Here is a 26,519-nt window from a genome sequence, read left to right on the forward strand (position 1 = left end):
TCCTTCCGCGGGAGGCTCAAGAAAACGCATGGGCGCCTCCAGTCCCTGGAAAACTCGAATGGACGCTTTGGAGGGCTGCCGATGGCTTGCGTAACTTACCGAGGGAACTCGACTTAGCCGCAGTGGATGCCGATTCGCGCTCCGGACTTCCATTCTGCTTTCGTAGATTCGGGCTCGAGCTCCGATGTTTTCCTCGCTCCTGATGACGAACGCCGAAACGCTTCGAGCGTAGCTGATTTTTCATACATGTCTGGGGATGCTAGGGCCCTTATGTCGCAACACGTTTGCTTGTACTGTGAAAAGTTCTGTATGTTGCCGCATACGCCCCCCTTTACCCCTAGGGACTCCCTACTTAGACCAGGCTGGGTTTAAACGCACGAGGCGAGACTTCTTTTCGTAACTTCGCTTTTACAACTTTTGCGAGTATTTGTTCAAGAGAGCGATCTAGGTGGGAATGGAGCAACACATGAGAGAACTCTCTCGTCCCCTACGAGGAATGTATCTGAGGAAACCGGAGCGGCTCCCCGTCTCCTCGGGCGAGCTCGGATCTCCAATGATGACACTCGACGTCGCTCCGTGGGACAGAGATTCATCCTTGTTTGGATAAAAAACGGAAACATCACACTTTCTTATGTTTCCCGAACGAGACTTGCACGCTCGCTATTGCTCAAGTCTGCTATAAGACAAACTGGAAACTCAGAGCGGCAATGTTGTCCCCAGACTGAAATGCTACTTTACGCTCGGAGGGTTACGGCCGGGTGGCTGGCGCGTCTCCCTACATATTTTATGTAAAAACATGGGAACATTTTATTAGTTGCTCCCTCACACGGTGTCTTTGGCTCATGCATAGCGAGCGCAGTAGACGCCTCTTCTTCGCAGAAAAATCCCTGTTGTCGAACATTCGTCGGCGTCGGTCGTCGAGATCGTGCCGAGAACATCCGTTGCGATAGGTGTCGGACCAGACGCGGAAGATTCCAATATTCGGATCGGCCGTGACAAGCGCGCCTCTGGAATTTTTCATGACCGATCTGCGAACCAGCATCTGTCCCTGAACGCCTATCTAGTTCCTCTCTTCGATTCCACCGAGCTTTCAAACATTTCTTCGAACTACTCGAATTTTACTCTCTCCGTTCCGTCTCATGTTAGAACGAGGTAGGTCCGGAACTCTGATGCACTCGCGCTATTTCCCCGCTGATTTCGAGTCTTTACACGCTTCACGTGTGGAACGCTCTCCGGACAGGGAACTTGGCGTAGGTCTCGTGATGAAATCTCTTCGAGAAAATGTCCACGGGAAAACTCTCGAGTGCGCCGCTTTTTTTTACAAGCACTCCGGTCTAATCATTCGTCTTCCGGCGGCTTTAGTGGACACAGCTGTGAGTGACGGTTTTCACCTCGTCGCGGTTCCCGAGTGCCGGTATTGAAGTCTGCGTCAAGGTTCGCGAGGTCCTTCAAGTTTTCGCTCAGCGATATACGGCTTCATAATAGAAGCAGGCTCGGAGTCGAAATTTCAAAACGGATTTCTAATATCGGTCCCTCCGACTTTCATCCGATGTTTGAGTATGATCGTCTGACAGGAGAGGATTCGAGCAGATTATTGGGGTTTCCACGTCCCGATCATGGAAAAATCGATCTATTCCTAGAAATGAAGTTTTATACCTTTCTAGTCGAGCCTCGATCCCGTTGGGAGAGAGCTCTCCGAGCCTTGTTCGACCATTCCACGTGGAGGGTCCGCGCTGCTTTCAGCGTATGTGCATTGCTTACCACCGAAAGTCCGATAGGAGGTCCCTCCAGAGGCAAGCGTTCGCACCAACGGCTGTGATAATCGGTTCGATTAGAGCAAACAGAATCTCCCAGGTCGGATTACAGCCTCCATGAACTTTGAGGATTAGATACAGTCGTCGCTTGGGCACAGACACGAAGAGAGCAAGCACCATGCTCGAAGCCGAATATTTGAGGGTCGGGGTGACTTAGAATGAAGTCCAGCCTCGACAGAGCTCTTCAAGAGCACCAATGAGAGATTCCTAGCAGAAACCACGAAGAGAGTGCGCTCAATGGACTGGGACAGCTTTCTGGCTTTTGGGGACGCGTTTCTATGAGTGGCGAAAAAAGCCTCAATGAGTGCTCCGCATGACTCGTCGCTCCATGAGGTGCTATCCACAATAATTAGGGTTTCATCGCTTCTCCCCCCCCCTACATCTATCCCCTTGAACTGGAGGAGAATTCCGATATGCGTATGCTTGTTGGAGCTCCGAGCACACATGAACGTAAGGCTCTGAAATTTAGGCTCTGGAACGCTTTTTAAACTCGCTCCAGAAGAATGGCCTCTACTTATCCACGACGGTCTAAGCTCGTAGGACGAATCATTCATGGCGGACCCTCATCCCCTTCTTGCGTGATTGTGGAGCCGATGTTTCCAAGGCTCGTTCTAGCCATCCTGGGCTACGAGCCGGAGTTATTCATTCAATCCTAGAGAAGCAAAGCTCTAACTTAGATCGGGCGATTCGATCTTGGTGGATGTGGAGTTCAATCGTCGTTGCAGCAATCGAGAAACTATCATGTAGCGCTGCTCCCCCGTCAAATATTATTGAGCTCAAGAGGTGACCATGTGAGCTCCCGAGAGCGCGGAGAGTCCTGCCCGCTTCCAATCGCACCTGAGGGCGATTAGGTGGAGGTGTGCCTAAGGTATATTGCGGGCAGCAGAGCTCATCCAGACAGAGAACTCGCGAGCACGCCCGTGGGAGAAAAAGCGTGCCGTCAGATGAGCGGAGGATATGCGCCAGATATGACACTGATCCGAGTACTTTTCGCTCTCCAAAGTTCCTGATCATCAGACTCGGGGCTCGAAGCTCAGAGAGCAAACTTTATTCTCATACAGTCGATTATTATCATAAAGTTAGGACCAGGAAAAGTTCTCATTGGCAAGACGAACGGAGAGCTCATCTTCTTCGACTAATCCATCGCATGGTTCATGCTCCCACCCAGCGCGAGAAAATTTCTCGTGAGCTCAGGAATCGTCGATCTCCAGAATGGAGAAAACTTCACGCTGCTCCGAGCAACGACGAGATGAGTTTCCATTGTGCAGGCGCCTTCATACTCGGAAAAGAATGACGTCGATCGGCCACAAAAAATTTTTAGTAGGTCTCCACTTATTTCCCGCGAGGTCCTGGAATTCGACAAATGCTCGATGCGGCCCCGCGAGCAGGTCGGCGGGATTCCTCCCGCTTCGCCCTGCATTTATGATCAGCATCATCGGAGAGAGATACGCGGTGTCCTTGTGGGTTGACTTCGTTCCGAAGAGCGTGATCGCCTCAAATTTTCGCTAAGGAATCGAATCGATCGTCTAATCCAGTGTTTCGTCTCGCCTGTGATCTTTCGAAACTCGAGATTCGAGCTCAATAAGATACGGGAACAAATGAGCCTGAATGAGAAACCTGAGCTCCCATGACTCCTCCGATCCCGCTCAGCGTGAAGTCATACGGATAATTCAACCGGAAATTGTATTCTCTCTCTATTGAGCCGGAAATTTTCTCACCGTAAGCACTTCTCTCCGCATCCTGTCCAAGCGCCTTGTCAAGAAGTTCAGCGCTGAGGTCTGTCTGCGCGCTCGTCGCGGAGCCCCTGAACTTTGGCAAGTTGCTAGGATGGCTAACGGGGGGAATCAAACGGCGTCAGATAAGCAGTGTGACCTTAGGTATTTTCCACCGAAGCTCGACTCGCAACCAATGCGGTATCGATTGCGAGTCTGTGCGAATCGCTACACACGTTTTCGATGATTTAGGAAAGCTCATCGTGGGGTTCTCCAATCGTTTAGTGCTCATATGGAATCCTTCTCCGGTTCAGAATCGATCTCGGAACGCTGGCTGTGATGGAAATATCCCGCCGCTCTGGAGGAACTCCGCAGGACTCCGATCTGGTGGGTCTTCGACAGGGTCTTGCGAGGGTGATTCCGAGCAGAAATCGTCTCGTTTCTCTCCATGTACGAAGTCATGATCATGAAACCTGGTGATTGCGCGACAAGACTTCCCCACGATTCGGTGAGTTCTTCCCGTCGCATCGGAGCTACTGTGCTCCTCGGTTGACAGGTCGACTGGGTTCGAATCTCACTATTTTCGTCGCCTAATCAAAAGTATGAGACAGGACGACGTCCTGTCAAATCGACTCTGATTGTCGCGGCGGAATGTCTCGCTTCTTAGTGCCCACCAGAGCTTGAGATCGAATGTGACTCGATGTTCCGATACGCATTCCGCCGCGTGCACTGACGTCGGCGACGTGGATAAAGATGGAACCGTGGCATTGGCGGTCTCCAGAGGGGGCTAGCGCTCCTCGCCATCGTCGACCGTTCCCTGAATCAATTTCCGTATCTCTGCATATCCTCACGATTATTTGGGATTGCGATGAATTCCTGAATAGATCCATGTTGCAGGCTGCTCGGATGCACCGAACTCAAGGCGTATTTTTCTTGGAGCGAAGAGCCCGAGCCATGGAAACCTACCCGCACCCACGGGAAGGTAATGTCCGCGATCCGCTGTGTGCGAGGGCGATGCATCCTCGCAAATTCACTCTACCGTCGCTTATCCTATCCTCTCTTTTTTATGAGTACCGGAATAAATCACCGAAGACGAGAGTACCGCTCTGCGATCCTTTTAGGTTGATTGACGCATTTAATAGGCCTAAGCTGTCCAGAAAGGGAGGCCGCCGAAAGATTCAAGGTAGCCAAAGAAGTCTTCCCGAAGTTTTCGAGTCGGGGGATCCCAGGAGATCCCCGATCCATAAGAATGCACGTTCCATTAAATAAATCCGATGAAATCTGGAGAACCTTTATTAGTCCATTTTAATAGTAGAAGCGAGGTAAGACTGTACAGATGGGAATTCCGAGGACCTATTCGGCTCGGACAGCGGATATTCTGAAAGTCTAATGCAAGCCGAGGTCAGTAGTCAAGCAACGAATCACATATCGGTCCCGACAAGCTCAATTCTTCTTGAGAGTTCAACTCCAGATCCTCGATATCCTTCAGAAGATCTTTCACATATGCACAAGAAGAAGGTCTCCGAACGCCGCTCACGCTGCAGTCATGTCGCACCATGCATCTGGAAGCAAGAGAAGGAATATTCCAACGAGTCACACGCGTTCCGCTCAGAGGAGCCGAAAAATAAGGAAAACAGGATCGTCATGCGACGGAGTTCGCTGCCAGGGACTCCGCACTCACTTGCCACAAGGGATATTACAGATTGCCATCGAAGTAGTGCTGTGATCAAGAGAGGCCCATAGAGACAGATGATCGTTAGAATCACCGATTTTCTCCGAGCTTATAGATCGTACGACTTTGCCCTGATAATGTAGCGTATTCAAGATCACTTCTATGTCGCCGACGTCCAATTGAACTTTCGAGATCCCTGCAACACAAAGGAAAGGTCTCATCGCCCACTGAGAGAGGATATCCAATCAGTGGTCCTCAGCTTGAGCGTTTCCTACCGGAGAGAAATTCAATGATTATGATCCTGATGGCGGATTCTCACCCAGTTGTTTGATGAAATTCCAAACGTCTTCGGTGCTGGCCACTGCATTGTTCCTCATGTTGATGAAGTCGTCTTGGAACTTCTCCGAAGCAGTCTTCGCTTTGTGAACCTTGAAGAAGATGATGTCAAAAACAGTCATGTCTCAAACCGAGGAGGCGAGGGTTCGAAATACTTGCGACATGTAAGAGGATCCCGCAGTAAGCGAAGATCGATACTCGGTCGAATATCCGAGGGAATACCCACAAGGAACCTCAGGCATTGTTGCTGGAGGATATCGACGAACTCTGACTCGAAATCTTGGCCGGAATACCACGCGCCGCCAGTGATCGATCGATCGGGCTCGAGCTCGTACAGCATGTAAACCTTCTTCTTTGCAGCCGATACCGACTTGACGGATTTGATGAGCTTCTTCACTGTAGGTCGACATTAATGAATCACTTTATCGATGCAGTGAGGTAGACTGATCGATGGAGGTCTGAGAATGTACTTCTGAAGCACTGACCTTCGAGACTTTTAAGAACCTTGCTGAGTTGAGCAAGCACCAGGCCGGAAAAGATGCGTATGTCTCGGATCCAGATGCCCTTGTTCCCAGCGCGTTCGATGACTTGAAAAACGACCCGCTCATCTCTCTCACAACCCCGAGTTTTATCCTGATCTACGAATCTGAAAATGTAAGCGATTGATCCATTGCTTTCAGGAGAATTCCGCACGCCCATTGGCTTCGATGCCTGAGCTGTGTGAAAGTTAATATACCACGTATCTAGGGCCCTACCTGTACAAGAGCTTCCCTCCTTGCTTGAGGATCTCAATTTTCCCCTTGGCCAAGAGTTTGTTTATGGCCATGGCCCTTTGTGGAGGCTTCACGAATGGCATGGCAATCTGTGAACAGACAGAAAAGTTGGAAAACTTCAATAATTCATGCTTCTCGCGGGTCATAAGTTCCATTCGTTTTTTTTCGCTCCAGACAGCTGCGCAGGCTGCATAGGTTCACTGGGTGGTGGCTCGCGACCGAGATCCAAGCAGTTGACGGAATCTGATACCATAACGATGAAGTCGTTTGACGACGACTGCTTTTCATCAATTGATGATCCCATTTCGACTTCGCTCGTCGAGATCGGGACTCGGCATTGACATGACGTCCTCTGTAGCTGATAGGAGGAGGTAAGATGGAGGTCTCACCTGCATAACACTATCATTGATTCCTTCCCTCTGACTTTCACAGAGTTTCATGATGGTGTCTTCGATTTCGTGGACGGAGACCGGGTCGAGAGTTTCTTCCTTCACTTCTGCTGGTCCAGCATCAGACCCACCAGGCTCTAACTTTATCCGTTTGAGGTTTGATTCGGAATCCATCGCACATCGGTGAATAAACGATTGAATAGAAAACCGGCGCTTAGACACTCGATGAGCGCTTTTCCTCTCCCATTTCTCTCGCACGATGTGCCCAAATGTCTTCTGCTATGTTTGTAAATAAACGAGCGCACCGAGACGCGGCATCCCGTACTTTCTCTCACGTCATATTTCCAATTTCCACTTCGTCGGCTCCATCCTTCACCGAGGGCAGGTAGCGACTGTAATCCGGTAGCCGAAGAGGCGGCCCTTGCAGAAAATGGGAAAGCAGGAGGCTGCCGATGGGATGAATTGGTGTGCAGCGGAGAAAACATAACTTCCGTACATTAACACGATATCACGCCAAACTCAAATCGCCGGGGTCTCTTCCAGCCTGAATAAAACGATAATTGAACTACACCCCCTAGCTCCCTCCTTCCCTCTTCTCAGGTGAAGCTCGCCCGGGGCAGCGACCCACGGGCTAGCAACTCGCCGCACGTCTAACAACTAGTAAGGGAGAACCAAATTGGTTCTCCCTCCCTGTTGGGGCATATTCGTATTCATGGGATATTTGTGAGTACGCCAATATTCATACGGATAACGCTATAACCGATAGCTCAATTCTCAGGTAAGCCCTGACCCCGGTATCGACCTCAACGTGCCCAGACACCCCCAATTAGCCTCTCAGCTCGTCTTCGTAGCCTCATTATATAGTGGTAGTCTGATTCGTATCAATAAGGGCACATTCACAAAAATTTCATGAATACGAATACGAATATATTCGTATTCATGAAATTATCGTAAGTATTTGTACTCGTATTCACGAATACGAATGTGCCCCTTTCTGGAGCCAACTCATCGGCGACCTCCTTCCTTTTCCCTACTCTCGGTGAGCCATTCGACCTTCTCGTGGAATCACAGTCAAGTCTTCCCACTGCGCGAGTCGACTAGACCAGGGGAGGCTAACTTGGGTGAGCTGGGGGACCCCCTGACCGGCGGGGAGTCGGCGCACCCCTCATTTCTAATAATGCACTTTTTCACAAGCTTCGAATGCGAAGTTCGACGTTCGATTCGACGTGCTTGTCAGCGATGTCTGCAGACTTGATCTTCTCGCTGCGAAACGTGCAGCCTTGATTCCCAGACAGTTCATGATCAATGACCATATATTCCATTGGGGAATCTGACTCCGAATCTGACTCAGGAACCACGTCGCGGACCCCCACTTGGCCACCCCTGGACTAGACTTAATTTCACGGTGCAAGATGAGGGACAGCGCTGCCCAGTGCTCAAGACCCAAATCGCTGATCCAAATGCCCAAGTGTTCTACACAGATCGGAATGGGTATTGCTATTCTCTCCTTGGGTGTTAGCATTCCGCGGCACGCGACGCCTGTTTTGGATCGAGTATGGTATCGAATATAACGTCCCTCACGGTGAATCCTCACCCCCCCGGCGGATGGGCTGGGAGGATATATTACGCACCCCTGGTCAACGAAGTCTCCGGAGCCGCTCTCAATCGAGCACCTGACCAAGCTCCTCCGGTCTCGCGGGAACACCGGTGTTTCACCGGTTTTTGTCCTGACTGAGAGATAATGTGTCTCAGGTGTTCTTGGAGTACCTGACGGGTGGTCGAGTGGTTTGCGCGTTTGTCTACTCGCGTGTTGTACTCGCGTAAACGTGCATAGCCGCAACGACGCCGCTCACGCGGGAGGCGGCACCGAGATGTCTCCGGCTCTATCTCCAGAATGTTCTGCAGTCTCGACCCGCAACTATCTCTTTGTGGTAATCATTCTATCTTGATCTCAGAAGGGACTCTGCTGCCGTCGGATAGCGATTTAGACAACTCAGGATCGTATGTGAATGCGGTTATCAGCGTTGTGGTACAGTAGTGGCAGTTCGGATAAGGCCACCCTATGATACCGAATCCGTGGACGAACGGAGTGAAGTAATTCACATCTGACACCTCGTTCCGATGCTTCTATCCAAGGAATCATATCAGGCAACTTTCAGCTAACACCGTCAACTACCCTAAATGAACGAAAAATTCGGATTATCGGGTGGAAGTTTGGATAAGGCCGCCATGTTTTATTCGCCCAATTTCTGCCAGAAAAACCCTTTGGCACCTTTCTAGTACTTCGTAAACCCTCCTTTGCACAGAAGGACATCCCTGAGGCGCGTGGGCATGGAATCGGCCCCACCTCGACCCCAACTCGAGGGCCTTGGTCGCGTAGTTTATCCGATTGACCAAGTGGTGCTTCTGCAAGCGCGGCGTCGGTGCAAGTTTCTGCCAGTTGAGATGCTGAGCGGACGAGAGAATGCTTCTGATCTGCCTTTTAGAGACCGGCAGGCAGAGTTCAGCTTTGAGCTTCGACGAGTTCGATCCAGACTTTGAGGCCTCGCGCAGAAGCTTCCTCTTTTCGCGTTCGGCCAGCTTGGGATCCCCTTTTTTCGAAAAATTCTTGCCGTATGAGGATGGGTCTCTGCAGAAATTCTGCACCACGCATCTCGAGCGCTTCAGTTTGACCGCAATTTGGTTCATCGAAAGACCACAATCACGGTAGGCCACGATGGAAGCTTTTTCGGTGTCACTAAGGATACTTTTACGGCCCATCTTGCGTGGGGACAAAGAGAGCAAATTAGACCGGACACTGTGAGGCTTTCGAATCGATACTCAATGTTGAAAGGAACGGCTCCCTGCTTCTTACCTAGGAATCGCAGCTTATCGAGCTTAGAGAAACTTCCTCCAAACAGGACTCGATTTGCGAATGCGGAGTCGCCGGTGCGTGAATTCTCATCGTCATCACCGTTTTCGCGGTTCTGAGTAAGTGATTTCAGAACTCTGTAGACATATGTATGTCCGTACATGTTTCCAAAAACGGAAGCAACTCATCATCGCGTGGGGAGCCGAGCCTCCCTCCGGCTGGATTGAGCGGAGCCGATCAGTTGAAGATATCTTAAGTCATGGGTCGTGGTACGTTGTCTATCATTCCCGACGGAACCACACACTCTTGTGATAAGAGGCGCTCCCTTGGTGCAATTGAGGACAACCCTCGCGGAATCGCGTGAAGAGCGAGTAGAGAGGGCATCCTTGACCACTACAGAAACTGAGATTTGTCGAACGTCGAACGCTTTGCTCAGTCTCTCGGCAGAGCGCAGACTCTCGCAGCCGAGTCGCCATCGTCAGTCGCACGTCGTGTTGGAACCAAACAATAAGATGTTGAATCTTCCATGAAGTGAGGGAGGGAGAAACCGACTCGATTCTAAGTCCCGTGCCTTCCCCAGTCCACAAGTATCTATGTTCTCGAGTAGTCGTTTTCAGATTGGCAGGATCGGAGGAAAAGGCGAGCAGAGCAGATCTTTAAGTTGGTGTTGTGAATCATAGATAGAATTTATTATCCTTCAACTCGAGTCTTCTGACTGGAGTGCGCCACTCTCGAGCTTCGAAATAGATCCGTTATTGATGGGTCGACATGAATCACATCGAGTAAATTAGGCGCTCTGTAGAATGCGGGCTCCCGATGGTATCTTGGCATTGCAGGATGTCCGACCTTTTTCGGTGCGAGTTGTGTATTGCATCAGGTGTAAATGTTAGAGCTTTCTCTGTGTCCGGGGGAACACGGTACCTCGTGGAAAATCAGAAAGATCGGTGCCATCTTCCCACGATTCCCCCACTGTGATTCTCTAGTGGTCGCCGAGCTTGTTGTCTCAGACTGACCGCTGTGGGTTGCGAGATTATCCAACGAACGTTCTGTGAATTATTGTAGATCATCTCACGACTTATAGGGAGGATCAAGTTCGAGAGGGGAAACACAGCGACGAAGTGACACGAATAGGACAATGACAAGCTTACTAACGAGAAGCGGTTCCGAAATCCACTGACCATGGAGACCCCATTAAAATGATAGAGAGCGATCGCGAGGGTATTTGCTCATGAAGCGAGAAGGAATCCAGGAGGAAAGCGAACTCGAGCCGGCCTCGAGCTGGTGTTTGAGATACTATTGAGATGTTTCGGAGGTTCAATTCAATCTTCGCATGCGGGTCGCGGTGAATAGTGCGTGCATCATTTCAGGCAGACAGGGGTAATTTATGAGAGCCTTGTTGAGTACGGACAGTGCCCTCACTGTTGATGCCGATACGGAAAAATCGAGGTCTACGGTCTAAATCGAGATCGACGATGGAGTAATAAAACTTTCGACTCGACTCCTTCGTAAGTTGCCCTGCACTACCTCAGTCGTTTTACGTTTCGCTCCCGCATCAAACGCTACTTAAACTTTCGCAGTGAATGACGCGCGATGGGGGATCCCCTTTTTTCACCAATCAACTGACGACGAACCAAAACCAAAACATAGAGGATGACTTGAATTCGGGGAAAGATCCCTCGACCACTCCAGCAGAGACGACAGTGGCCATGTATCCAGCGTTGCTATCCCATCTTCTGAGACTCTCCAGGACGTCGCGTCTCGCAGCTTTTCAGTCTGTTTAACGTTATAGAGGGCGCTGCTGTGGACCATGTCACTGACAACCGCACGTTTCGCTGGATAGCCTGTCGCTCGACGGATAGTTTCGTCACGCAGAACTCACAAACGCTCGGAAAAAAATATGCATATCATGAGGAAAACGTATGCAACTGGACCACGTGCATCGCTTTGAATACGTAGATCTGTCTTAGATCGACGTCCTCGAGAGTGACGAATCGATGAATCGAGAATCGCCGGTACTGCTGTCCGAAGAACAAACGGAGATCACGTTTTCCATCGCAGCGGAAACCTGACACCTTCACGGGCCGAGTCCCGAAGAGCGGAAAGATTATCCGGGGAACCATATCATGAACGCTCCAGTGACAGAAGGTATGACAAGCGACCGTGAATTATTGCACATACAAGTTCTCCTGCAGCTCTCTGCAGTATCAAGGTTTTCTTTCCAATCGATTCCTTTCATATACAATCGGAATCGAATATAGAGACCGACCTCGGAGACCGGCACCTGATTGAAGTTTCGAAGAACTCGGATCACCGTTATTATCCAGAGGGAGTACAGCCGCTCTGTGGGAATTTCTATTCAGGGTACGGTATACGAAGCCCGCGCGATGGCTTACCCGACTTCGAATTCATTCGTGCCCACCAAGGATAAAAGGAACAAATCCGAACAGTTCTTTCTAGTTCTCATTTAAACATGAGAGCAATCTCCGTCATGGCTGCCTTTTTTTCGTTGATGAATCTCACAGTCGTTCCGACCCCCATTGAAAAAAATAATAATTCTTTCTCCAAGTCCTTGAGTCATTTTCCGGAGGCTTATTCTATCATCATTGACTGAGAGATAAGTGAGCTCCAAGCGATCAGGGGAACATCCTGAGGGAGCTCTAGTTCGGGGGAGCGGAGGAGCTAAATCTTCCTCGGCTCCCGTCCAGATGTGCCCTTCATGAGGCTTGATGTCTTCCGGATCCGCTTCGAATAGTTCGAGCCGACTTTCCTGCAATGCAGATAGAATTCTGAAGGATCCGACGCGGGTGAATATCAAAATATGTGGACGATGGAAAGGTCCGCCCGCTTCTTAGGGAACTCCCTGCAGAGATCATCAACAGCATTGTCTACACTCTCCCACATCGACAGATTCCCTTTTTGTGCAATTTTACCCCGCGTTCTACTTTTACGTCTTCGCCATAGACTTGACATACGTACATTTGTACGCTATCTCAAGCTTGACGTACAAGCGTACAACAGTACGCCGTACGAAGCGTACCAGCGTACGAGCCGAATTTCATGTTGCGTGTCCGTGGCCATTCCACCACAAAATATTTAGGTTTTAGCATCTTCCCTCAGTATCGGTGAAGATTTTACTTTTCGGAACTTAAGAATTCTCCGAGCCTGTGTTTGAGGTAAGATGAATCCCTCCGGCACACTCGAAGTGCGTCAATGCGGAGCGACAGTGTTTTCGGGCTCCTTCAACCCGCGGCCGGATGAGCTATGCAGACTGATGCAATCCAAGCGATCTTGACCATCGATCTTCGACGGGAATGCTCTTACACTCGCCTTTCCTCCGCAGACATGGAGTGGTACGACGGTGGAATTACGGATGCCATATCGGCAGCTCGTGATGAGGACAAGTTAATCACTGTTTATGTTTACGGTGAGTGCCATAGATCGGTAACTCTATCTCCGTACGCAAGACCGGCTAGAACTGAAATTTTCGGCAAAGACTTCCACGATCGGGCATGAATAACCCTCGTTTCTGAGTCTATCGGTGTGGCGAGTCAAAGTCTGGATTGCCTTCAGGTGAAAACCCGCAGTCGGAGCAGGTCGCTTCGGCCTTGAACTCGGTGCTACTGTCGAGCATCAATCCCCGTGTGATATCCCTGAAGCTGAAGCAGCCTTCGCCAGAATTGACGCAGTTCGCTCAAGTCTTCCCCGTGCTGATTGTTCCGTCGCTGTATCTGATCTGTCCCCACACCGGGGTGGCTCTCGAAGTTCTGGCTGGACCTCAACAGACAGAAACCATCTTGGATAAAATAACCGAAGTAACCAAGGCAACGAGTATACAGGCGAGCCCGATCGGAATGGTCTCGAAGAAGGAATCATAAATCCTTCTCATTCTCCTCAGGTGTTAAATTCACGGCAAGCGAAGCCGGCCGAGGAAGCCTCGATGGCTGATCCTACTTCTCCAGTTGTCCATGCAGAGGAAGGAGCGCCTGCAGAGCAACAGGCAGCAAAAGGAGAAGCTTCAGCGCCCCCTGAGCCGGGGCCCGCGACGCCAGTTGAGGACAAGATCGACGACGTCTCAGGGGGAGATTCTAGCATGATTTCGCTAGAAGATAAAGTGCAGAGGTAAATCGGAGAGCTGACCCCCTCCCCGCCCCCTAATACTCTCGTGAGAACTGGTTCCGAATGAATGCCACCATTAGGGCTAACTCGATCTGAAATCCCGATAAATTTCGGATTCAGAGTCACTCGTTTGATCGAGATTCGCCGCGAGGAGAAAGCTCAGCAGGAAGCTGAAGAGACCCGACGGAGGGAAATCGAGCGAAGAGAGGCGCTGAAAAATATTCAAAGGATCAAGCGGGAACGAGAGGATAAAGAGATGAAAGATCTTGCCGTTCAGAAGCAGAAAGAACGGGATGAAGAGAAGAGGTGACTGCGAGTTCGGCATCTTCTACGAACCATCCTCATGCGGGGCCCCATGTCAATATCGAATTCCGACCGGTACTATTCTCATCGTTTCTTTGAACGCAACACCAGGTATCGGGCGCAGGTCCAAGAACAGATCAAACAAGATCGTTTAGAAAGACAGCAACGCCAGCAGCAGAACGACGATGACCGACGAAAGCGAATGCAAGAACAACAAGAGGAGGCTGAGCGTCGCAAGGCTCAAAATTCCGTCTCCGCAAACATAATGTTCAGGCTGCCTGACGGCAGTACTGTTACTCGCTTGTTCCCAGCAGACGACGATTTCGTTCAGGTAATACTGAATCCACCGCCAGAAAGATTCGCGATCGTTTGCTGGAGCTCCCGTTAATCATCGATGACTCTAGACTCCTACAGAGACTCCCCCCCTCCCGAATCGCCACCGCGTACCTCCCGATATAACATACGCTAGGCTATGCGCAGGTGAGGAATTATATCGCTGGAGTGAAGAACTTGAGCAACTTCAGCCTGGCTCTGAACTTCCCCCGTCGAGTCTTCGAGGCCGACTGCGATCAGCAGACGCTCCGAGAGCTCCAACTGGCCCCCAGTGCAGTACTTCTTGTGATCATTGTGAGTGGGATGGGCAAGTCTATCCGAAGTCTGTGATCGAATACGGGGCCGATCTTTTCGGCGTTGAGAAAAAAAACCGACCATAGATTCTGTTCCCGCAGAAAACGCAGTCAGGAGGGGCGTTCAGCTCGGGTGTCGTGCAATCGTCGAGCCGAGGCTTGTGGGAAATGTTGGCGGTTCCCTTCAAGCTCGTCATGAGCTTTTTCACGTCATTTCTGGAAGGTATCTTCCCTCCGGCGCCGATTGCGGCTCCGGCTGCAGCGTCAACGACCGAAGCGAACCGGGATGCTCCAGGACCATCGAGGTAATCTAATCTCATCAAAGACCGTAATACACAGGCGTTTGAGCTGACGCTAAAGCCGTCTCTGTGTTTCGACGCAGGAAACGCAGTCAGACATCGGGAGTCCGCCAGCGCACCCCGTATCAACGTAATGGTAACATCACCAGATTGAATACTTCAGATGAGTCCGATAATGAGACCAACACCTGGAATGGGAATTCCACCCAACAAATGTGAAGTTTTCGAGCTCTACAGGAGGCGTTACACCTAGGGCGGGACTCTAGGTATATATGCTTGGAGCAGGGGTCACATAAAGCAATTTTGGAACAATCCTTCGGTGAATAAAAAAATCCCGGAGAGCCGGAAATCGAAGAATATCCAATCCTCCGTGAGCATCACCTTGCAGAAAGATCGCGCCTCGATACGGAGCGCGAGCATCTGAGACCCACAGGTATCCTGAGGTTTCTTCTTTCCCCATTCGCGAGTCGACTGCTTTACGGTGGAGAAATTCTCTTCACGGGAATGAGCCTCCCGTAAACACAAAGTATTCTCGGCTATCCGATTCCCTGAAGAAGTCGATCAAGTTCCTTGTGAATGGGTCGAGCTGCGAGGTCGACAGCAGCAGTTATAGGTCTCATCTCTCCTCGGAGCCCGCGTGATCGGGTGAAGCTCGGACTACGGCTGCGGGGACGCCTGAGGGACTATATCTGGGAGGGGCAAGGATGACTTTATCCGCGGCTCAGATGCTGCGTGCACCGCTCGATACGATGAGCTAGAGGAAGAGGTTCTCCGACATACAGCTTGAAGTTCTGGTATTCTGACTCGTTGGATTTTTGAACCGAACAGGGCTGGTCTGAACGGATTCCCATGGTGTGCCGGGGAAGGGAGCACGCGCCTCGATCTCCCAGAGGTATCCTGAAGTATGCTGCTAGCCGAGTGGCCCAGGTCCGAGTCCCGTGGAGCTACGCTTATTATTTTGAATATTCGTACGGTGACATTTGATTGCAACAGAATGCGTTATGGCGAAATTTTCGGTATCACGAACGTTCCTCAGCAGCCTCATTGGCCGCATCTCCTCAGAGGCAGTGCTGAACATCTTTCCTCACAGCGGAATTCCAAAGCAATGAGCGAAACGAGTTGCAAGCGGTCCGTTGTAACGCGGTTCCACTGTACACCGTGACTTGACCAATGAATTCCCCTCTCGAGCTCAAGCCCTTCGCTAACTGAAGCCGCTCTCTATCGCAAGCCCCCCAAGAAACACGTCAGCCTTCGCCTCATGGAAGCCTGCTGGAACATTCTTTAGAAATATCAGAAGCCTCTCACTATTAGGAGCATCACTCTATTAGAGGCCCCGCTATATCACGAGGCCCTCGACACACCTGCGTTGCCCAGATGTGCATACACAAAGCTCAGTCGCCATTCATCGTAGAGAGAGAAAAATTCATTGTCGCAGCGGGAATCCTGTGCTTATTGCGATTTCCCGGTCCTCTACACTTCGTAGTGGGAGTGGGAACGACTGCGATGATTTGTTCGCAGAATTATTGAAACTATAGATAGAAGTTTCTCTCTCATATGAACTTCCGTCAAGCGAGTGTCGCATTACCTAACAGGGGCCCCTTTTCATCACTGAGCTCTCCCTCATTGAGGTCTTCCGACGAGGAGGTCGGGAAAAGAGAATCCGGAGCTTTTATTGAAAGGCATTCAGTAGTGTGTTCAGTACATCTCTCTCCATTTGAGTCGCCCTATTGAACTGACCCATCCGAACCCGGGGACTAGGGAGAATGAAGCAAGAGCTCCACCTTTCGGTAGCGTGGACTAGTCTGCTTCACGGACCGCCAAGACAGATTTTACAATAGGAAATTACGTTTATTTCTTTGTATATTCAGTATCATACCGCTCCTTTTCATTGGAGCTATTCATCGCACAATTCAGGATTGACTCGTCGGTACTCGTCCAAAAGATCGAGGTATTTATCCCCCAATTGCCTAACGAGTTCATTGTGCACCCGGTCCAAGTAATCGAACACCGGAGCTATTTGACCGCGCAAAGCCTGGCCTTTCCGATTTTTCTGCCGATTGGTCTGATTCTGCCGCTCGGTCGGGCATTGCCCAGAATAACGGCGTTGTAATTCCGAGCGTCGGTCTTGGAGCCTTGAATCAGAAGAAGACATATTAGAGAGACCGGGATGCTGACTCCATGATTGATGATGTTGAATCCGAGTCGAATCTTGACAGCTTCCCCAAGATTCAATGGAGTCCGGAGCGAATGCCTTCTGACTCGATACGAATCGAGGGGTGGAGTTCCACATACTCGTTCGCAACTTCCGACTCACATCCATGTAGACAGCGGGCTCGAGGTAGACAGAGGGCTGACATTCTGATTCGGAGCCATCAGAAGTATTCTCAAGAAACGATAGCTGACTTCTTAAACGAGAGTATGACCGTTCTTCACTGCGATAGCGAAAGGATTGTGAGCCTCTGATCCTGACGAAAGAAGGATCCCAGCGAAGACAGAGACCGAGCCGATCGGGACAGTGACTTGAATGTGATTCGAACTCTGCTTATAAGCGCATGAATTTCATGGGTTTCTATTTCGGAATTCGCGGTGAGATGCCAGTGGGAGAGAGGACTAGATTAGAATCGGGGTGTTAATTGAAGAAGAGCGGCGGGGGGATTATGCGATCTGCCACCTGGCCGTGCACCGGACATCACACAACCGAAAGGAATGCCTAGATTTCGAAATAATGAGCTGTCTTCCGAGGGCAGATATGTTCGACTTCTTTGGTGATAGATGGCGAACAGAGATGGGCGAGGCTCTGAAAGTGCGCTCGTTCCTCAGGGGTGTTCTCGATGTTGCTCTGGATTCAATAACCCTACGAGGACACCCACCGTTCGCTCCGATTCAATAGCCGATCCGTGGGATCTTTCCGTATTCACGCTTCGATATAATTTCAATAGGATACCCTCGGTTGGGGAGAGAGATGATTTCTTAAGCCTACAATAACACAATATTCTGTAAGATCCAGACAAGCTTCAGTAGCATTGGACGGGCAGATACTTAGCTCAGTGCAGGCCCCAACCGATCGTGATTGAACTTCGTCCACGTTCGCAAACGGTGTGAAAGTCGATTGCGATCTGAATCTCGAGCCTGCCGCGTCATTTTTGAACAAAGTCCATTTTCCCCGCGCTGGGCATACATATGTATATACCTGACCCAGAGTCCCGAGACCGCGGCCTATTGTAGCTCAATCGTGGTCCTCCAATACGTCTCTTTATGGAGTTCCAACCCTAGTTGTTTCATCGAGACAACAGAGTTCTCCCTGAACCATCGAAACCGCGTTCGCGAGCGATGAGTAGAGGAAAAAATACATCCGTGAGAGCGCCGCGGAGCAAGGGGATCATTACCGCGTTTTTTTCTCGGGCCGGATTCCGTCGGTTGAGGGAATCTCTTTCTGAGATGCGTCGCGAATCCCTTACAGACCGCTTGTGGAGAAGATATTCCTAACGGAAAGCGGAGTCCAGGGAACATTCAGAACGTGGGACTCGATGTAGGCTCGAGAGGGGAAGCGGAGCCCCGCGGATTCGACTCCGATCCGCTGAGGGAACATGGATCTCGCGTGAGGCTCAGGGCGGCGTGATCCCTCTCGGAGGGTTGGAACGCTGCCGTGAATAGCCGTCATGGGTTCTCACGGTTGACGGTGGATCGCGGCTGCGTCTAGGTAGAGACATGTCTACTATTCCTATACCCTACAGGCCACGCTCATAGCTTCGGAGTTCCACGGATGTCGACGAAAAAGACAGGAGTTTTTTTTTCTGCACAGGCTCATGCACCACCGAAGCACTCCAATACTCTTAATAAGGGACTCCGAAAAGTTCAAATACAACCTATTTCCTTCGCTGCCGCAATCTATGCATCCAACTGGGGCGATCGACTGGATCGATATTCCCGCCTCAATATTATCCCCAGGGGAAATCGCCTCTTAGACGAATTTCCCGATGGTCGTGATCTCGGGATAAGCTCCTCGCCACGCAAGAGGAGCGCTGAGCTGTTCCCGGGCACCATCCTCTTCAGTCATAAACCTCGCTCGCCGCGGAATCTCAACGCATACCTATCTCCGCATCCCACTCCCGCAATGAATCGACTCGCCCGGTGGGTCCGAGTTCCGAGCTACAGAAAACGAAAAACTACCTGGCTTCATCATCCTCCGGGGTCGGAATGCCTCGGAGGATACCAGCCAGAATGGAGCGAGAGCTCCACCTTTCGGTAGGGTGGACTAGTCTGCTTTAGGGACCGCCAAGACAGAGTCTACAATAGGAAGTTACGTTTATTTCTTTGTATATTCGGTATCATACCGCTCCTTCTCATTGGAGCTATTCATTGCACAATTCAGGATTGACTCGTCGGTACTCGTCCAAAAGATCGAGGTATTTATCCCCCAATTGCCTAACGAGTTCATTGTGCACCCGGTCCATAAAGTCGACCACCGGAGCTATTTGACCGCGCAAAGTCTGGCCTTTCCGATTTTTCTGCCGATTGGTCTGATTCTGCCGTTCGGTCGGGCATTGCCCATAATAATGGCTGCGTATTTCCAAGCGTCGGTCTTCGAACCTGGAATCAGGAGGAGAGAAATTAGAGAGACCGCGGTGCTGACTCCATGATTGATGATGTCTCCGAACTTGAGCTTTACAGCTTCCCCAAGACTCAATGGAGTCTGGAGCGAATGCCTTCTGACTTGATACGAATCGAGGTATGGGTTTCCACATATTCGTTCGCAACATTCGACTCACCTCCATGTAGGCAGAGGGCTCGGGGTAGGCAGAGGGCTCGGGGTAGGCAGAGGGCTCAGGGCAGACAGAGGGCTCGGGGTAGGCAGAGGGCTCGGGGTTGACAGAGGGCTGACATTCGAGTTCGGAGCCATCAGAAGTGTTCTCAAGAAACGATAGCTGACTTCTTAACCGAGAGTACGACCGTTCTTCACTGCGATAGCGAAAGGATTGTGAGCTTCTGATCCTGACGAAAGAAAGAGCCAGCGACGACAGAGACCGAGCCGATTGAGACAGTGACTTGAATGTGACTCGTACTCTGCTTATAAGCGCATGAATTCCATGGGTTTCTATTTCGGAACTCGCGGTGAGATGCCAGTGGGAAAGAGGACCAGATATGTTCGATTTCTTCGGCGATAGATTGCGAACAGAGAGGGGCGAGAAGCGAGGCTCGGAAAGCGCGCTCGTTCCTCAGAGGTTTTCTCGATGTTGCTCTGGATTCCTTGTGTTGGCGCCGGTATAGCGGATTTTTCCACTCGGAATTTATCCATCGAGGATTCCGACGAGTCGTGCTCGTGCAGCAGCGTAAGAACCCGAGGCCATTAACAGGGACGGGGTTCGGATTCTATCGAGCAGGTGATAACGCCTTGATTGATGCCGTATACACTTAACAACCCTACCAGGACGCTCACCCTTCTCTCCGATTCAATAGCCGATCCGTGGGATCTTTCCGTATTTACGCTTGGATATAATTTCAATGTGATGCCCTCGGTGGGGAAGAGAGATGATTTCTTAAGCTTTGAAATCCACAATACTCTGTAAGATCCAGACAAGCTTCCTTAGCATTGGACGGGCAGATACTTAGCTCAGTGCAGGCCCCAACCGATCATGATTGAACTTCGTCTACGTTCGCAAACAGTGAGAAAGTCGATTGCGATCTGAATCTGGCGCCTGCCGCGTCATTTTTGAACTGAGTGAGTCCATCTTCCCTGTGGATATACTATACATCTGGCCCAAAGTCCCGAACCCGCGGCGTATTGTAGCTCCATCGATGTCCTCCAATACGTCTCTTTATGGAGTTCCAACACTAGTTGTCTCATCGAGACGACAGAGTTCCTTCTAAACTATCGAAATCGCGTTCGCTCTCGGAGGGTTGGAACGCTACCGTGAATAGCCGTCATGGGTTCTCACGGTTGACGGTGAATCGCGGCTGCGTCCAGGTAGAGACATGTCTACTATTCCTATACCCTACAGGCCACGCTCATAGCTTCGGAGTTCCACGGATGTCGACGAAAAAGACAGGAATTTTTTTTTCTGCACAGGCTCATGCACTGCCGAAGCACTCCAATACTCATTATAAGGGACTCCGAAAAGTCCAGATACACCTGATTTTCTTCGCTGTCGCAATCTACGTATACATCCAGCTGGAGCGATCGGCTGGATCGATATTCCCGCCTCAATATTATCCCCACGGAAAATCGCCTCTCGTACGAATTTCCCGATGGTCGTGACCTCGGGATAAGCTCCTCGCCACGCAAGAGGAGCGCTGAGCTGTTCCCGGGCACCAACCTCTTCAGTCATGAACTCCGCTCGCCGCGGAATCTCAACGCATACCTATCTCCCCATCGCACTCCCGCGATGAATTGACTCACCCGATGGTTCCGAGCTACAGAAAACGAAAAACCACCTGGCTTCATCATCCTCCGGGGTCGGAATGCCTCGGAGGATATTCTCGGATTGCCGAATGTAGCAAGCGAGCCTTCTTAACATCCATTCCGGAATTCAGAGGGTCGCCCCAACATTGATGATGCAGCTTTACAAATGACGATCGAGGGAATTTCGTATTAGGGTTCAGATTGGGTGACCGCAGCCGAGCAGGAGCCATACCGATCCGGGTAAACATGCATGTGAGGGTCGATCGCCCTCGGATCGGATCCTACTCTTTCCCCTATACGAGGAACCTTCGGAAACTCCCAACTAAGTTCCGCATTCGAGAAGAGACCCTCTGAGTTAGAGCCTCCCAGGACTCCAACGGGAGTCCACTTGGACGGTGTTTACCCTTACGAAAGTCTCTCCGCTGACCACTCAAGGATTCAGGCGGAAAATCACGTTATTTCTCGAAGAGGCTTCGCGTCTTCCCTTTAGACCTGCTGTCGTCATGTGTGCAGTTGACGTTTGCGATGGTCGCTCCGCAAGTGCCTCGTGTCGTGAAAGCGTACAATCGCTTGCGGCACGGGAACATTCGATGTTCAATGAGAAAGCTTTCGGCTCCACGTAATGGTTTCCGGGAGACGGAAAAGTGGACCCGCTCTTTTGAGGGGATTGCGAGCGAGCGCTTCAGTCAGAAACCCTCTTGTCGATCATTACTTAGACTTCCTGGTCGGGGGAAAGTCGGATGCTCGCCCTCCCTATGGCTGACCGAGAAGACAAGTCTAGTCGTAAGAGTCAAACGAGAACTAGGCTCTGACATCCCGAAAAGCGTCGAAAGTTTGCCGCTCACAAAGATCGAATCGGGCTGGCGACCACTCGAGGCATTCCCCAGGGGAGTCTTGATCTCCGTCCCCGAATTTCTTCTCCAAGCGGTGCTACAGACCGCGCATTGCCGCTGCTAAGGAGAACTCCACCATGTGGAGATTTCTCCCGATCGGCAGAGCGGAAGGCTCATCGCCGTTACAACGAAAATTCTTCCGGTCAAGCTCTCAAGCGCAAGGAATATTCCTCGAATCGTTCGTCTGACGAGCTCCACCGTTATTCCCGAGGTATGCCTCGCCATAATCATCTGAGAAGATATGAACATAGGTAAATTTAAAGTATAATCGATCGACGGGGTATTATCGATCTGCAGACAGAGGACACTCGATTCGTCGCATTCAGCGGCTCATCGCTGGAGAACGCCGTCGTGATCGGGAATAATGCCTCGTTCGCTGAGGGTGAGCTCGCGGGGGAAAGCATACAAGTGGCACGAGAGCAGACGGCAGCATCGCCAGCCCCTCCCTGCATCCGCCAGCCTCCCCATTGTCCTTCAGATAGGGATAGGAAAACGGAAGGCCGTGATTGCTTACCACCAAAAGCACGCATCCTCCTGAACATCGTGAGGGTCTTAGGGATGCATGCTATGTGAGGAATCTGCTGTCCTGAGATCACACGATCCTCCGATCCAGGAGTAATGAGCGTGGATTCGCCTCCAGTCCTCTAGCTTCCGCTCGATGGGCTGATGACTTGTAGACATGGCGCAGAGAACAGATCTGCTCATTAAGTCACTGCCGAGTCAATGACGATGGCTTCGGCTCTCTTCAAGGTTTCCAGCGAGCTCTCAACGGCCGTCCATTACTCGGACTCATGAGGAGTAGCATTTTTCGAAATTCACCCGGAGCCGGAGCTTGAGAATTATATCGATGCCTCACTTCGGCTGTAAGACTGTGAGTCTTATAATTCATGCGACAGATCGAGGCATATCTCTCCGCAAAGTTTGATGCCGGGTCTGGGTTTCGCCTTGGAGTCATCAAGGCCTCGTCTCATGCGATCTGCGTTGATTGATTGAATGTAAACTATCCAAGCCTCTATCTGCCTTATTTTCAGAGCAGCCTGCCGATGAGCTGACACTGGAGCATTAATCACTCTCAAGAGGAGCTCTCCTCCGTAGACTTGACTGTTCCGCGTTTTCTCTAGCTTGCGCTCACCGGTTGTGGGCCTTGTTTTCCTCTTCTTTCGAGTCCCTGGATGGTCCTTCTGGAAATTCTCATGATTACGCTTTTCCAGTCTACGGCTCACTGTCGCTAATCCAGTCCCCACCTGAAGCTCTTTCGGAATCTTATTCGTGCAGTGAGTTCTTCCGAGGACGGCATTCTGCCAAGTTGCAACCTTCGTGACGATCGCCACTGGGGGTGAGAGCTCACTGATGTCCTGTCTCGTCTCGGGCGCTTGTCGGGCTCCAGCCAAGCATGGGAACTACGCAAGAGCTTTGACTCGTTGCACAAATCCTTGCAGGGAGAACAACGATGAGAACAATACTGTTCCCTTGACAAAATGGTTCGGACCCCCAGCCGCCCACGAGGAGGACATCCCATGATTTCCTCTCGGTGTATCTCGCGAGGACGGAAAACTCGTCCATACGCAGATTTCCGGAAACCGCTTTTCCTGAGCCGAATAAAGTAGATTCTTTGAGGCCAAGCTAGATCGCGCGCGGCTTCTGGGAGTCAATATCGCGTTCCGTGACGTTATGTTACGTATGGCGCCAGAACAAACACAACACTCAGATTTCCCTCTCAGGGACCGTCGGCACCTTTGACTCGGAAATTCCGTTCTGGCCCCCAGCTCGGAACGCACGCGAAAAATCAGAACGGTCCCATTGATCAGCAGGATAGCGATGACAATCCGATGCAATTTTTAGATTTTGAGAGACTCCTCTCGATTTGACTTCCGCTTATCGGGAGAATTTCGCCTGCCATGGGCTTTAATACTCTAGCGCCAGCGTAAGCCGAAAGGAAGCTTTCCCGGATAGCGTGGTTCAGATCTCGAGATCCGCGTCCAGCAGAGTAGGTGCCATGGGCACGAAATCGGACGCATGCCCCAGGTTCCGGTCTACCTCTAGCCTCTCATGATCGATTCGAGACCCGATAGTCTCGTCAAGCGCTCTCGCATTGCTCTGCGGATAGCGTTCCGGGAGCCGGATACGCCTCTTCGATTTGCCGAACCGGAGTCTCCCAGAATTTTTCCCCGTGATCCTCACAGCGATTCCCCATCATTCGACTTCGCGACACGTGGGAATCTTTTCTGCGATCATCGGTTCAGGAAGGGACTGATACGGGAGCTCGAACGATCCCGAAACGAGCGAAAACGCCTTCGCGAATGGGTCTCCGTGTAGGTAATTGCCCGATTTGACCGGACCGAGCCTAATCCCCGTTAATTAGCCCGGAAAACTCCGCGCCTAACTAGCTGCACAAGCGTCGGGTTCCTCCGCGGTACTTTTGACGTGCATCAACGACTCATCCCCGGCGGCAGATGGGTCGTCCCAGATCAGTGTACGGTGCGCCCTTCTCTGAATCCGATCCGGAGGAGGAGAAGTGAAGTTCTTTCCGTAGACTCGACGCGAACCGGATGATTGCGGTTTTCCCGCACCGCGACTCGATCAAGATTCTTACTCACCCTCTCGACTCCCCATAGGTGCGTGGGGCTCAAATTCTTCTCTCGGAAGGGCCGCTCCACAACGAATTCTTGAAAGGGCACGATCCGGCAGGTTTCCGCGCCAGTTATACATATGTCATGGCCCGCGTATCTCTGCATGGAACGTGCAATTCACACCGTTCCTTCGCAGGCACGCACGTGTCAGTCTCTTGCTTTTCGCGCTCATTCGCTCAACAGGATGATACGGTGGCCTAATTTCGGCTTCAAGCGTGATTCAGTCCGATGACCACTTTGATTGACCGCTCTATTCACGGGCAGATATCCCGGTAATTCCACATCGCTCACCTGAGGCCTGCTTGCTGCGAGCGACCGCAGATGAATATCTGACGGGCGAAACGTCGCCGGGGACGTGCTCCGCGAAAGTCGAGTTGAGCCTTGCAATACCGACGAGCAGTTCCCTAGAATCCCAACAGAGTTCTCCGTTCTTCCCTTTGGTTTACTAGGCTATCGATGGAAATTGCCTCCCCTTGTTCTTCCCCGTGCACGATCCACGCCGATCCATCTCATCCTCAACGGGGACGATGTATCACCCGTTCCGAGACGAAAAAATCACGTTGGCCGCAAAAGTCCGGCGTTCAGAGCAACACCGCCCAGCATTATTCCGGAAAAGACATTCACGATCAGGATCTATTCTGCTCGATTTTTTCGCCACCGGAAGTCGGGAACGCGCATGGGTATTATGTTCCAGCTCCTTCAATCTTGACAGGATCATCAGCGATCTCGATCGCATGCTCGCTCCTTATTTTGCATAAGTACTTCAGCGATGCTCAAGGCTGCTCGTTTCCCTGCCTCCTTCCCCCGGGGGAGATGTCTCTCTGATGTCCGCCAAGCACCTTCCAGAAGATCGACGTGCGTCGCGTCGTCGACGAACTCTCTGAAATCTGATTGCCGATCGAAACGACGTCGGCTCTTGATGCGTTCGGGCTCAGTCCTCGTGATTGGATGAGGCGACATCTCCGCGAAATCATTTTGCCCGGCGAGAAGATTGAAAGCCATATCCGGGGGGAAAGTCGCGAGCTGATCCGTAGCGTCTGACAAAGATCGGACGGAGAACTTGCTTTCATGAGGAGAGGGGCAGGGGTAGGAAGAACGATCGCAGGAAATACCAACCTCCCTTGTTCCAAGATATTCGGGCTGAAATGAGCCGTATACCAGTCTTCTTGTCGTCCAAGGAGTCGTGGCTCTGACATGTCTTCAATCGTGCATCTTTTGTGTTCCCTTCTCTATGACAGACACACGATCCATCACTGGAGGCGTGTACTCTTACGGGACCCGGCAGAGCTATGGCGTTTTGTTGCTGGCGAGCCCTCATACTAATGTTGCTGGAGGGACGTGAAACCGTACAGCTGTACATGACTTGAGGCGAAACGGTTTCATTAGCCTTGGAAGGTCAGCCGGGAAGGTGTTCATTCGCCCCAAGGAGGCGCTCTGTGGTTTGGAACCAAGAGCGACTTTCCTGGCAACACGAGACCCGTTTGTTCCGAGGAAAGCATGCTTCTTTGTGACGGAGCAATCGAGGGAGGGGTAGCAAAGAATTCGCGGCGCTGGAAATCTGGTCCGATTGGAGGTTGTTGTGACGAGCTCCCGAAAGAACTCCATGGATCTCCGTTGCGCGGTGAGACTCAGACAAGAGAGATGTGCGCGATTCTCGAGAGGGCGAGCACATGTCGAGACTGATCATGAGGCTTTGCCGACAACA

At 51.2% G+C, this 26,519-nt stretch overlaps 2 protein-coding genes and 1 long non-coding RNA gene across 3 annotated transcripts; 1 reads left to right on the plus strand and 2 right to left on the minus strand.

Annotated features, from left to right (window-relative positions):
- Window positions 1–4,835: 4,835 nt before the first annotated feature.
- On the minus strand, window positions 4,836–6,924 carry Polr3F (RNA polymerase III subunit F). The gene is made up of 7 exons (XM_003741965.1): window positions 6,697–6,924; window positions 6,290–6,396; window positions 6,020–6,180; window positions 5,761–5,930; window positions 5,518–5,626; window positions 5,208–5,394; window positions 4,836–5,088 (listed from the first exon to the last, which is right to left on the minus strand). The coding sequence occupies exons 1-7, from the start codon at window positions 6,868–6,870 to the stop codon at window positions 4,929–4,931; spliced, it is 1,068 nt and encodes a 355-aa protein (XP_003742013.1). The 5' UTR covers window positions 6,871–6,924; the 3' UTR covers window positions 4,836–4,928.
- Window positions 6,925–12,443: 5,519 nt separating this feature from the next.
- On the plus strand, window positions 12,444–15,110 carry LOC100900632 (UBX domain-containing protein 4). The gene is made up of 9 exons (XM_003741976.1): window positions 12,444–12,720; window positions 12,888–12,971; window positions 13,118–13,359; window positions 13,443–13,666; window positions 13,784–13,969; window positions 14,078–14,297; window positions 14,447–14,593; window positions 14,695–14,897; window positions 14,975–15,110. The coding sequence occupies exons 2-9, from the start codon at window positions 12,890–12,892 to the stop codon at window positions 15,108–15,110; spliced, it is 1,440 nt and encodes a 479-aa protein (XP_003742024.1). The 5' UTR covers window positions 12,444–12,720; window positions 12,888–12,889.
- A 4,078-nt stretch (window positions 15,111–19,188) lies between these two features.
- Window positions 19,189–24,876, minus strand: LOC100899178 (uncharacterized). Its single transcript, XR_001951168.1, has 4 exons — window positions 24,782–24,876; window positions 20,329–20,452; window positions 19,661–19,850; window positions 19,189–19,481 (listed from the first exon to the last, which is right to left on the minus strand). It is a non-coding gene; the product is annotated as an uncharacterized LOC100899178 (long non-coding RNA).
- Between the last annotated feature and the right edge of the window lie 1,643 nt (window positions 24,877–26,519).

The sequence above is a fragment of the Galendromus occidentalis genome, unplaced genomic scaffold, assembly GCF_000255335.2.
Source record: "Galendromus occidentalis unplaced genomic scaffold, Mocc_1.1 scf7180000077233, whole genome shotgun sequence".
NCBI lineage: Eukaryota > Metazoa > Arthropoda > Arachnida > Mesostigmata > Phytoseiidae > Galendromus > Galendromus occidentalis.